Below are 12616 nucleotides of genomic sequence, written 5' to 3'. Positions count from 1 at the left end.
TTACTTAAAAAAATATATGTCAGCCAAAGTTTAAAAGTAGTTGTTACTATTGTTATTTCATTTTTAAAATATTAAATGCCACATCTCACTTCATGATGAATTATAATGTCTTCTCACCTTTCTCTTCTTATTCTGTGCTCCTTCTCTTGTTTATTTATATTGACATCCTAACTTCTGGGTCTCCTTAAATGATTAAGATGAGGTTTTTATTTCGTGATATGTGGTGGAGGATTCAGGTATGCTCGGGTACTGCATATCTTCATCCAAAATGCCAAGGTTCTAAAAAAATTTCCAAAAAAAATTTATTAAATGATGTCTACACAGTAGTTATACCAAAACATTTAAATGATATATTCTGTGTCATAAAACCAGTTTCAATAAACTTAAAAGGATTTAAGTCATAGAGCATATGTTCTCTGACCACAGTGGAATGGAAATCCATAACAAAAAAAGCTTCCTTACCCTAATAAAAGGCAAAAACCTACAACTAATATTATACTTAATGATGAAACACTGTATGCCTTCTCCCTAACTAGGGACAAAAAAGGAGATTCAATCTAACCACTTTTATTCAAAATTGTACTAGAGATTCTAGCCAGTGCAGGAGGGTAGGGAAAAGAAATAAAAGGCATTCAGATTTAAACAAAGAACTAAAACTGGTGGGGTTTTTGCTGATGACATGATAACCTGTGTAGAAAAATGCAGTGAGTTATTAGAATAGCTACTAGAACTAATAAGTGAGTTTAGCATGGTTGCAGAATATTAGATGAACATATAAAATAAATTGCATATATTTGTGTATATATATATATATAATCAAGAATAATTAGGAATCAAATTTTTAAATGCTGTTTATAATTAAAATAGAAATATATAGGGATAAATCTGACACAAGATGTACAGCATCTTTACATTGAAAACTAAAACATTGCTAAGAGAAATAAAGAAGACAAATGCATGAGAGATATACCATTTTCATGGGTTAGAAAACCCAGTATTTCTAAGGTATCATTTCTTCCTGAATAGATCCATAGATAAAACACAATCCAGCTCAAAATCTCAATAGGTCTTTATATTTATTATGTATGTATAACTGGTTAGCAAATGTAAAAATTTATATGGAAATACAAAGGACCAAGAATAACCATAAAAACTTGAGAACAACTAAGTTGAAAGATTGAGACTACTTCCTATCAAACTTATTAAAACTACTGTAATCAGAACAGTGTGGTATTAGTGTCAAGATAGGCAAGTAGATGAATGAAACTGAATAAAATGTCCAAAAATAGACCAATGAATACATGGACAAATGATTTTCTTTTTTTTTTAATTAAATTTTTTTTTCTTTATTTTTTAGGGAGGGAGAGTGTGTGAGTAGGGGAGAGGGGCAGAGGGGGAGAGAGAGAGAGAGAATGAGAATCTTAAGTAGGTACCATGCTCAGTGTGGAGCCCGACACAGGGCTCAATCCCATGACCCTGGGATCATGACCTAAGCTGAAATCGATGCTCAACCTACTGAGCCACCCAGGCGCCCCTGTGCACTAATTTTCAATAAAGATGTAAAGACAGATGTAAAGATTTAAGTACAACTAATTTTTAATAAAGATGTAAGGACAGTTCAGCTTAGAAAGGATAGTCTTTTCAATAAATGACACTGGAGCAATTGGCTTCCAACTGCAAAAGAAAAACATTAGAACTCCACATCATATACAAAAATTAATTTTAAGTATACCTAAATGAAACCAAAAACTACACATTTTTGAAGAAGATACAGGAAAACATCCTGATGGCTGGTTTATGCAGAGATCTAACAAATAAAACCAAAAGCACTTCATCAAAATTTAAGACTTCTCTTCAGAAGACAATATTAAGAGAATGAAAAGAAAAGCAACAGACTAAGAGAAAATATTTACAAAATATATCTGACAGAGGATTTGTATTCAAAACGTGTAAAGAACTCCAGTACTCAAATATAAGAAAACAAACGATGTAAACTAAAAGTGGGCAAGAAATCTGACCAAACACACAAAGATGGATAAGTAGCAAGTAAACGTAAATGGATGTTCAATATCATCAGTCATAGGGAAATACAAATTAAAACCATAATGAGATAATATATACTTATTAGAATGATGACACACTAAATGTTGGAGGAACAAAAGCTCTGACATCTCATATGCTGCTATTGGAATATCAAATAATACAACCATATTGGAAAACAATTTGGCAGTTTCTTAAAAATTAAACCTTCATCTACCATATAATCTACCCATTACACTCATAGGTATTTACCCAAGGCAGATTGCAAGCATATTTTCATATAAAGATGTGTATACAAGGGGCTCCTGCTTGCCTCAGTTGGTAGAGCATTCAGCTCTTGATCTTGGAGTCATGAGTTTGGGTGTTGAGCTTACTTTTAAATACATACATACATACATACATACATACATAAAATCCTTTTTTTAAAAAAAAGATGTGCACACAAATGTTTTGTAGCAGCTTTATTCATAATAGCCTAAAACTGGAAACAACTCATATCTTTCAATTAGATGAATGGATAAACAATTATGGTATATCCATACAATGGCATACTACTCAGCAATAAAAAGGAATAAACATTGATATATGGAACAGTATGGATGCATCTCAAAATAATTACACTGAGTGAAAGAAGCCAGACCAAAAGAGAGTACATACTCTATATGGTTTTGTTTACCTGAAACTCTGGAAAATGCAAACTATTATATAATGACAGAAAGGTCCATGATTGTCTAGGGGTAGGATGGGTGTGGTGAGAGGAAAAGTGTTACAGAAGGGCGTGAGGAATCTCTTGGCCGGGGGGGGGGGGGGGGTGCAGGTGATACATATGTTCATTGTCTTGATTATGGTGATAGTTTCATAAGTGTTTACTTATATCAGAACATCAAATTAGATACTTTAAATGTGTATGCTTTAATATATATCAGTTATTTCAGTAAAACTATTAATAATAAAATTAATCTCAAAAAATTAAGGTGTTTCTGAATGCATGAAGAGTTGGTAAAGCTAAAAAAAAAAAAACACGTAAATGGTTATCTTTGGCGAGGGGGGAAGGTTTATGGATCTGGAAGGGTTAGAGATGTCAAAGTTAATAGAAATGTTCTGTTTCTAAAGATGAGTGATAGGTATAGGCACACTTTATTATTCAGTTCCTTAACAGTTCAAATACATTTTATGTGTTCTTTCCTATATGATAAATTACACAATTTTTAAACTAAAGAAAAAAATTTTTAAATACAAATGACAGTCTTCCCTCTGGATGCTTTCAGTCTTAAACTAACAATTGCAGATACCTGTTACTCATTAATAATATGTAAGTCGGAGGGAGTCTCAATTTTTTTTTCATTTAAAGGTTTTTAGAAAACATTTAAACCATCTTAAATATAATATCACCTTAAAAACCAGCAGAATCTCTTTATAACACTCATTGCAAATATTTAAATCCACAATATTTTCTCTTTCCTGTGTTTCTCATCCCTTTACTTTTAAAATATCAGGTACTTTCTTTTATATTAGAAAGCAGTTGATATAAATCTGCATTAAAATGGAGAAAAATATTCTTTAACCTTTATACTCTGGAGATTCAGATATACCAGTCTCTTGAGAATCTCTAGCATGTCTTTATTTATTTATTTTTTTTAAAACACAGAACTAAATTTTTTTTTTAATGTTTATTTATTTTTGAGAGAGACAGAGACAGAATGTGAGTGGGTTAGGGGCAGAGAGAGAGGGAGACACAGAAGCAGAAGCAGGCTCCAGACTCTGAGCTGTCAGCACAGAGCCCAACACGGGGCTCGAACTCACGAGCTGTGAGATCATGACCTGAGCTGAAGTCAGACGCTTAACCGACTGAGCCACCCAGGCGCCCCTCTAGCAGGTCTTTAAAAATTCACTTTAGGGGCACCTGGGTAGCTCATTTGCTTAAGCCTCTGACTTCAGCTCAGGTCACGATCTTGCAGTTCATGAGTTTGAGCCCCACATCAGGCTCACTGCTGTCAGCGTGGAACCTGCTTCAGATCCTGTCTCTCTTCCTCTCTCTCTGTCTCTGTCTCTGTCTCTTGTTGTCTGCCCCTCCCCCACTCACACTCTCCCTCTGTCTTTCAAAAATAAACATTAAAATAAATAAATAAAAATTCACTTTAAATTATCCCAGTATTAATAGTGTAAGTAGTATAGAAAATAGTTGTTGTTAATCTTGTCACTGTCTCCATGGTTCCTTCTACCAATTACGTGAACTCTAAGTAAAGAGTGACTTATGAAATTTAAAGATGTATACATTGTAAAAATTAAATTGCACTCAGGTTTCTCCTATAAGGAAAACTCAGTGTATGTATACTTTGACGTCTATGATTATAATCTTGTTTATTTAGTAATTCAGATTTCTGTAAAAGAATTTGAATAACTGGCTACTCTGTTTTCATATTATAGGAGGATGAAGGATGTTTCTCTGGTTCTGATTTATAAAAATTCAGTTCATAAAATATTTTTGTTTTCATGGTAGAGCTTTGGGATTCATAGTACTAATTTATTAGATCATATGCTGAATGTATGCAGTATTTTGCCCTATACCTGGCATGCTGTTTTTCTGTCTACAGCCTGCACCAGCATGGACTACTTTTAGAGTTGGCCTGTTTTGTGGAATATTCATTGTACTGAATATTACCCTTGTGCTTGCCGGTAAGTCATTTAAAATTTTAAGCTAAATTATTCTTACTAATATGCCCATGTTATATTCTGTCCTTCTGTCAAAGCTGGTATCAAACTAACAAAGCTGCTTCTGAAAGAGAAATCTGTCAGGGTTGTTTTTTGTTCTTATAAATGACTGGGGAGATGGGGCAGTGTTTGGTCATTTGTTTAGTTTGCTTTTCCTTTTGGACATATTTCCTTTTAAAACATTACTAGTTTATGACTTTTGTTCTCCATGTTTTCTAGTTTTTATGTACAATTTCTTCATACATTTTCAGAGTTCAGTTATCAAGAACTGCAACTCCCTTGTTCACAGATGAGAGTAAATAAGATTACAAAATTTGTGCACTAAAGTTTATTTACTTTGCTTCTTGGAGTCTTTCTCACATCCTTTCCAGAACATATTTACAATTACTCCATATAATTTTAAGAAACTGGGTTGTATAATTTCCTATCCTCTAAAAGTTACGAATTAGAAAGAGGTAGAAGGGATTGCTGGAAGCAAGTGCACTCCCAACATCTAGAAATGATATAACAGCAAGGGAGGCATTATCTTACTAAACCTCCCAACAGAATTTGACATGGCCCTCAGCTGCATTTGACATTGTGAATCATCCCTTCTTGAAACTCTTCACTTGGTTTTGCTGGGAAACCACCCTCTGCAGCTTTTCTTGTTAAACTTTGCTGGAAGTTCTTTCCAGTCTGCTTTGCTAACTATTCTTTTCTTTGTGACATCCAAATGTTGGGCAGTACTGCTGGACTAAATCCTCAAATTCTCTCTCTGTCGACATTCAATTCCTACCCAGGCAATTTATTCAGGCTTATGGCCATAAATATTACCTGTATGGCAGTGACTCTCAAGTATGTCTACTCTCTCCTCTGATATCTAATTGACTATTTGGATAGTAATAGGCATTTCAAACTTACATGGACAAAAATATTTTTTACCCCCAAATACACTTTCTTTTCTATATATCATCATTTTTTTTTTTATCAGATTCTCAGGCCAAAAACCTTTAGCCTCTCTTTTCTCTCATACCTTATCTCCAATCCACCAGCAAAGCCTGTTGCTCTATCTTTAACAGTGTGTGTGTAAAGTACAGTTGACACAGAGTGTCAGATGTTTCAAATGTACAACATAGTGATTCAACCAGTTTCCATTATGCTGTGCTTGCCACAGTGTAGCTATTATCTGTCACCATACAACACTTTTGTAATACCTTTCATCCCTGTGACTTGTTCATTCTGTAACTAGAAGCCTGTACTTTCCACCCCCTTCGCCCATTTTGAATCTGACCACTTCCACCAATGCCATCCTTGTATAAACAGCCGTGTCCTGTTAGTGTACCACACCAGCCTTCTGAACTGGCCTCACTGCACTCACTGCAGCCACTCTTGCCTCCTCATAGCCACCAATATCTTTTCTTTCTTTTTTTTTTTTTTTTTAATGTAAGTTAGATCATATTGCTGTCCTCCTCAACATCTCTTTATGGCTTCTCTTACAATAAAGTTGAACCTTCTTTCTATAGACTAAAAGACCCTATAGGGTCTTGCCCCTATGGGCTTTCTGACTATACCCTGTCATCCTCCCCACACTTGGTCTCACTGTGTTTCCAAGTACATTTATGGTGTTCCTTGAATATCATCCCATCTATGAACCCTTGCAATTGCCTAAGAGGCTTTTTCCCTAAGATGTCTGTGTGGCTTACTTCTTCACTTCATTCATACAGTCTCTGTTCAAATGCCACTTCTTCACTGAGTCCTTCCTTAATCACCCTACCCTAAAATAGCCTGTTCTGTCTCCTCAGCCCACATTAGTTTTTTTCAGAGCACTTTTAAGTACATGACATAATATTACATATTTATGTTTCTTTTATCTGTTTTCCCACTGGAATGTAAGTTCCTTGATACCTGGACTTTTGTCTCCTGTTCACCATTGTATCTCTAGCACCTAGAATACTGCCTGGGTCATAGAAGGAGCTCAGAAAATACTGGTGGAAGAGGCGACTGGATGGCTCAGTTGGTTAAGCATCCAGTTTGAGCTCAGGTCATGATCTCGCAGTTCGTGGGTTCCAGCCCCGCGTCAGGCTCTGTGCTGACAGCTCAGAGCCTGGAGTCTGCTTCAAATTCTGTGTCTCCCTCTCTCTGCCCCTCCTCTACTTGTCCTCTGTGTGTCTCTCTCTCTGTCTCAAAAATAAATAAACATTAAAAAAATAAACAAAATATTGGTGGAAATTGGAATGGATGAAAGAGGACAGAGATGGAATTAAATGATAAACCAAAAACACACAAACAGCAAAAAAGACACAAATCTCAAAGGTTCTTGCATTCAAGGACTTTTAGTTTGTTTGTTTTTTTTTTTAATTTTTTTTTTTCAACGTTTATTTTATTTTTTGGGACAGAGAGAGACAGAGCATGAACGGGGGAGGGACAGAGAGAGAGAGGGAGACACAGAATCGGAAACAGGCTCCAGGCTCTGAGCCATCAGCCCAGAGCCTGACGCGGGGCTCGAACTCAGGGACCGTGAGATCGTGCCCTGGCTGAAGTCGGACGCTTAACCGACTGCGCCACTCAGGCGCCCCAAGGACTTTTACTTTAAGGGCACATAGTCATGGTATACCTCAAGAGTCTGTGTTCTTATGCTTATAATGATAACTTGAATCATTAATAAAGGATTAAATTTTGCTCAGGAAAGTCTACAAAGAAACTTAGAAATAGATGGTATTGTGGAGTGCCTGGGTGGCTCAGTCAGTTAAGCATCCAACTCTTGATTTCGGCTTAGGTCTTGGTCTCATGGTTCAGTTCATGAGATCGAGCCCCGTGTCAGGCTCTGTACTGACAGCACAGAGCCTGCTGGCCATTCTCTCTCTCTCTCTCTCTCTCTCTCTCTCTCTGTCTCTCTCTCCCTCTTTCTCTATACCCCTCCTCCGCACACCGCACATGCTGTCTCTCTCAAAATAAATAAACGTAAAAAATACGATGGTTTTGTATAAATATCCATTATATTCTGTTTTCAGTGTTTAGTAATCATAATAGTGCCTGAACATGAAAGTTTCTATCACTGTCACAGTTACTATTCTCAATTGCAGGGACTGTGTATTTTCATTTTTCGTATTTTAGGTTCCTAACACAGTACAACACATATAGCAAATGTTTAAGAAAAAATTTACCAAAGTTGTTTCTCCTCATTAACATTCTTAATTAAGATTGTCAATTATATATTATGAAATTATAACCCAAGTTGTAATGACTCTTAGCATATGAACTTGACCTATTGACAGTGTGTTTTCATTTGTGTTTTTAGAATTCTCCTTCCTACCAACTACTGAAAATTACATCTAATAATTATGGCCCACTATAAGCTCATGATTTAATATTGGTGTAATTTATTATCATATTTTAATCTAGTTCTGTTTCTTTAGGTGAGTGCAGTCTTCTTATATAGACTGCATGGGAGTATTGTAATAAAAAACCTAACCCTAGATTATCAAGCTAGTTGTTAAGGAAGGAACACTGACTTGTCTTCAAAAGGCCTAGCCTGTATCTCAGTCTCAACACTACTGTTTGTTAATTGTTTTGGTTTAAGGATATCATTTAACTTCTTTTCATTTTTTTAAATGTTTATTCATTTTTTGAAAGAAAGACAGAGAGAACAGAGCATGAGTGGGAGAGGGGCAGAGAGAGAAGGAGACACAAAGTCTGAAGCAGGCTCGAGGCTCCGAGCTGTCAGCACAGAGCCCATTGAGGGGCTTAAACCCATGAACCATGAGATCATGACCCGAGCTGAAGTCAGAAGCTCAACTAACTGAACCACCCAGGCGCCTCTCATTTAACTTCTTTTAAATAATTTCCTTATTTGTTCAGTGACTGTACTACCTTAAATTCACAGGGTTATTTTAGAACTCATTCACTCAACAGGTAAATTTTATGTATCTCATAATTAAGCTTGATGCAAGCCTTAAGAGATATAAGAAAATCCCTTTCCTTATGAAGTTTTTTATGCCAGGGAGATTAAGACATATATTAAAACAATAATAATATACTACAAGATGGAAAATGTTAAATGTTCTAAGCAGGTCAAAGGAACAAAGTAATTACTTTTAAATGAAAGCATCAGGGAAGACTTTATGAAGGAGATGGCATTTATGCTGGATGTGATGGAATGAAGGGCATTCCAAGAGGAGACAGAGGAGTAGAGATTTCGTTGGTGGGGGAAGAGGGTGGGGCATAGGAGGAGGGACTGGGTTATGAAGAAGAGAAATGAGAAAATCACCTAGTGTGAAGGAGATAGCTTGAGACCACTTCATGGACATCAGCTAAGAAGTGTAAGTAACACATGTTTATATAGTTGTGAAGCACTACACCAATATAAATTATATGGAGTATATCATGGGAGTTGTTCTTTCTAAGAAAACCTCAGTCATTTATGTGTGAAATTTTTTCTTTTATTTCCAAGATGAGTGTGGTGATGTTGTCATCATCATCATAATTAAATAATAAGAAAAAATAACCTTCATTTTTTTCATGTGAGTGAGTTGAAAAGAAAATTTTTTTTAATTCAGCGACAAACTCAGGTTTTGTTTTCTTTTGTAAATATAGACTGTTTTATGAGACAGCCTCATTTGTTTTTTAATATGTGTGGTTTCTGCATTATGTTCTCTCACCTCACAACTCTTCTTTGTTTGATCTTTGTGTGTGTGGTCGGTGGGGGGGAGGCAGGGTAAGTGCACAGCCAGCTGTCTGTGCTTATTTATGTCCCAGCGGGTACTTGAAAGATAACACAGAGAGAGAAGCACAGCAGTAGTAATGCATGTACAAGCACGATTCTTTTTCATTCACATCAAAAAATAATGTGTGTAATTGCTGTAGTTTCTCCAAGGGATTTGATCTGATACTTATTATTTGTCTGAAATTCACATATTTCAGATAACTTAGTTTTGAGAAGATGAGAAGTTACCTGATTAGATTTTTAAAAAATTGTTCTCTTACAGATTTCTAGTAACTGTTATTTAATTTGATACAATAACAATATATTGTATTTCATTTTTTTGGTTTGACAGAGATAGGAATTTGACTATTTAAATGTGTTTAAGTGTCACGATGTGTTTATAGAAGGGTGTGAAATAGCCACTCATACACTAATAGTAAAAGTATTAATTCAGTGTCTTTGGAGGATAATTTGGCAGTATATGTAAATTTTTAAATACAGTCACTTTGGTTAAGCAATTTTATTTCGAGAAATTTATCTTACAAACATACTTGAACAGGATGCCAAGGACATATATGAAAGGAGGGTATTCCTTGCCATTTTGTTTGTAGTAACAGTGTCCTAGAAACCACTCAAATGTACATCAGTTGGGAATTATTTAATAAGCTAAATGATGTTATTTACCTCTGTGCAATGAAATACTGTGAAGCTATTCAAGTGAATGAGTGAAAATGGGTATAGTATTTTGGAGTGCTAGATGTGTAGTTAATGTGTATTGTACTGCTGAAAACATGCATATACATGGATTTGCTTGGGTACCTGGTTTCATTTCTTTTGGATGTATACCTAGGAGTGGAATCACTTAGTTATGTTGTAATTCTATGTTTAATCTTCTGAGGTACCGCCAAATTGTTTTGCATAGAGGCTGCATAATTTTTCATTTTCACCAGAAATTTATGAGGGTTCCATTTTCTTTATGCCCTTATCAGTGTTTATGGTTTTCCTTTTTATTTATTTATTTTTTTTAATTATAGCCATCCTAGGGGCGCGTGGGTGGCCCAAATCGGTTGGGCGTCTGACTTCTGTTCAGGTCATGATCTCACGGTTTGGGAGTTGGAGCCCCGCATTGGGCTCTGTGCTGACAGCTCAGAGTCTGGAGCCCACTTTGGATTCTGTGTCTCCCTCTCTCTCTGCCCCTCCCCTGCTCACGCTCTGTCTCTCTCTCTGTCTCTCAAAAATAGATGGTAAAAAAAGTTAAAAAATTATAGCCATCCCAGTGGGTGTGAAGTAGTATCTTGTTAATATTTTGATTTGCATTTCCCTAATGATTTTGAGCATCTTTTCATGTGCTGGTTGGATATTTGTATATTCCTTTGGAAAAATGTCTACCCAAGTCCTTTGCTCATTTTTTGAGTTGTCTTCTTATTTTAAGTTACAAGAGTTCTTTATATATTCTGGGTACTCGATCCTTACCAAGATACATGATTTGCAAATATTATCTCCCATTGTATAGGTTGTCTTTCACCTTCTTCATAATGTCCTTTGATGCAAAAAAGTTTTGATAAAGCCTGATTTTTCTATTTTTTTTCTTTCTTTGAATTAACTTTTGTACATGGTTTGAGATAGGGGTTCAGCTTCATTCTTTTGCATGTGGACATTCAGTCATCCCAGCACCATTTGTTGAAGAAAATATTCTTTTCCATTGAATGATTTTGGCACTCTTGTTGAAAACTAGTTGGCCATACGTATATAGATTTATATCTGAACTCCCAATTCTGTCTGTATGTCTGTTTTTATGCCAGTACCACACTGCTTTTTAGTAATTTTTTAAACCACAAAATGTGAGTCCTCCAACTTTGCTCTTCTTTTTTCAGTGTTGTTATAGCTATCTGGAGGCTGTTGCAATCCCATGTGAATTTGAGGAATGACTTTTCTATTTATATATGCAAAAAAACGCAAAAAACAAAAAACTAGAATTTTGATAGGGATTGTATTTAATCTCCAAAACACTTTGGCATTGCCATTTTTTTTTTATTTTTATTTTATTTTATTTTTTTTAAATTTTTTTTTTTTCAACATTTTTAATTTATTTTGGGACAGAGAGAGACAGAGCATGAACGGGGGAGGGGCAGAGAGAGAGGGAGACACAGAATCGGAAACAGGCTCCAGGCTCCGAGCCATCAGCCCAGAGCCTGACGCGGGGCTCGAACTCACGGACCGTGAGATCGTGACCTGGTTGAAGTCGGACGCTTAACCGACTGCGCCACCCAGGCGCCCCTGGCATTGCCATTTTAACAACATCAAGTCTTGTAAGTCCATGTACATGAGATTCCTTTTAGCAATGTTTGTAGTTTTTATTGTACAAGTCTTTCACCTCTTGAGTAAATTAATTCCTAGGTGTTTTATTCTTTTGGGTGCTATTGTAATTGGAATTGTTTTCTTAATTTCATTTCAGGGTGTTCATTGCTGATGTATACAAAGACAACTAAATTTTGTGTGTTGATCTTACAGTGTGCGACTTGGTTGAATTTATTAGCTCTCGTAGTTTTATTGTGCATTCTTTGAGACTTAGGATTATTATTTTTGTTTCCTGGCTGTTGTATCTATGGTTTTTGCTTAAGAATCAGGATCTAAATCCATATAGAGTTTTTTATTTATAATCTGCTGACTAACCTTGCTATCATGCTTGGTCCTTTGTAGTCCCTTTATGTAAGAGCTGGAGTAGCCCTTTAATATTATTAATTGGTCTTGTCACTTATGTATAAAACCTTTCATTGGCTTCATATATTAAAGTAAAAGTTTAAGTCTTGACAAGATACTATAAAGGTCCTACCTGATCTTCTCTTGGCTAACTCTTTATGACTTTACCTCTCATTTATTTCAATTATAGTGGCCTTGGCCTTCTTCCTGTTCTTGGAGCACTGGGCTCATACCTATCTTAGGGCCTTTTGTACTTACTATTTGGAGCCTTATTCTTCCATATACTCACATGATTCATTCTCTGTTTCCTTAAGATCTCTACAAATGTCATCTCCTGAGAGGTCCTCTTCACCACCCTACCTAAAATAGCACCTAATAACATCATTCTTCATCCCCTTACCCTACTTTTTTTTTCTTCAAAACCTTTATGACAGTATGACATTATACAGAATAGAAGTTTCCTGAAGACATATATTTTGTCTG

General features: G+C 35.7%; 1 protein-coding gene across 3 annotated transcripts in view; it reads left to right on the top strand.

The window, feature by feature from the left end:
- Positions 1–12616, top strand: part of XPR1 (xenotropic and polytropic retrovirus receptor 1) — a 220340-nt gene that overhangs the window by 150043 nt on the left and 57681 nt on the right. For all 3 annotated transcript variants that reach the window (XM_058701262.1, XM_058701264.1, XM_058701263.1), the window contains one exon: positions 4635–4716. In XM_058701262.1, the coding sequence (XP_058557245.1) occupies positions 4635–4716 (82 nt within the window). The remainder of the gene's footprint in view (positions 1–4634; positions 4717–12616) is intronic.

This window comes from Neofelis nebulosa, chromosome 15 (genome assembly GCF_028018385.1).
Source record: "Neofelis nebulosa isolate mNeoNeb1 chromosome 15, mNeoNeb1.pri, whole genome shotgun sequence".
Lineage (NCBI taxonomy): Eukaryota > Metazoa > Chordata > Mammalia > Carnivora > Felidae > Neofelis > Neofelis nebulosa.
This window is presented reverse-complemented; position numbering and strand designations above follow the sequence as displayed.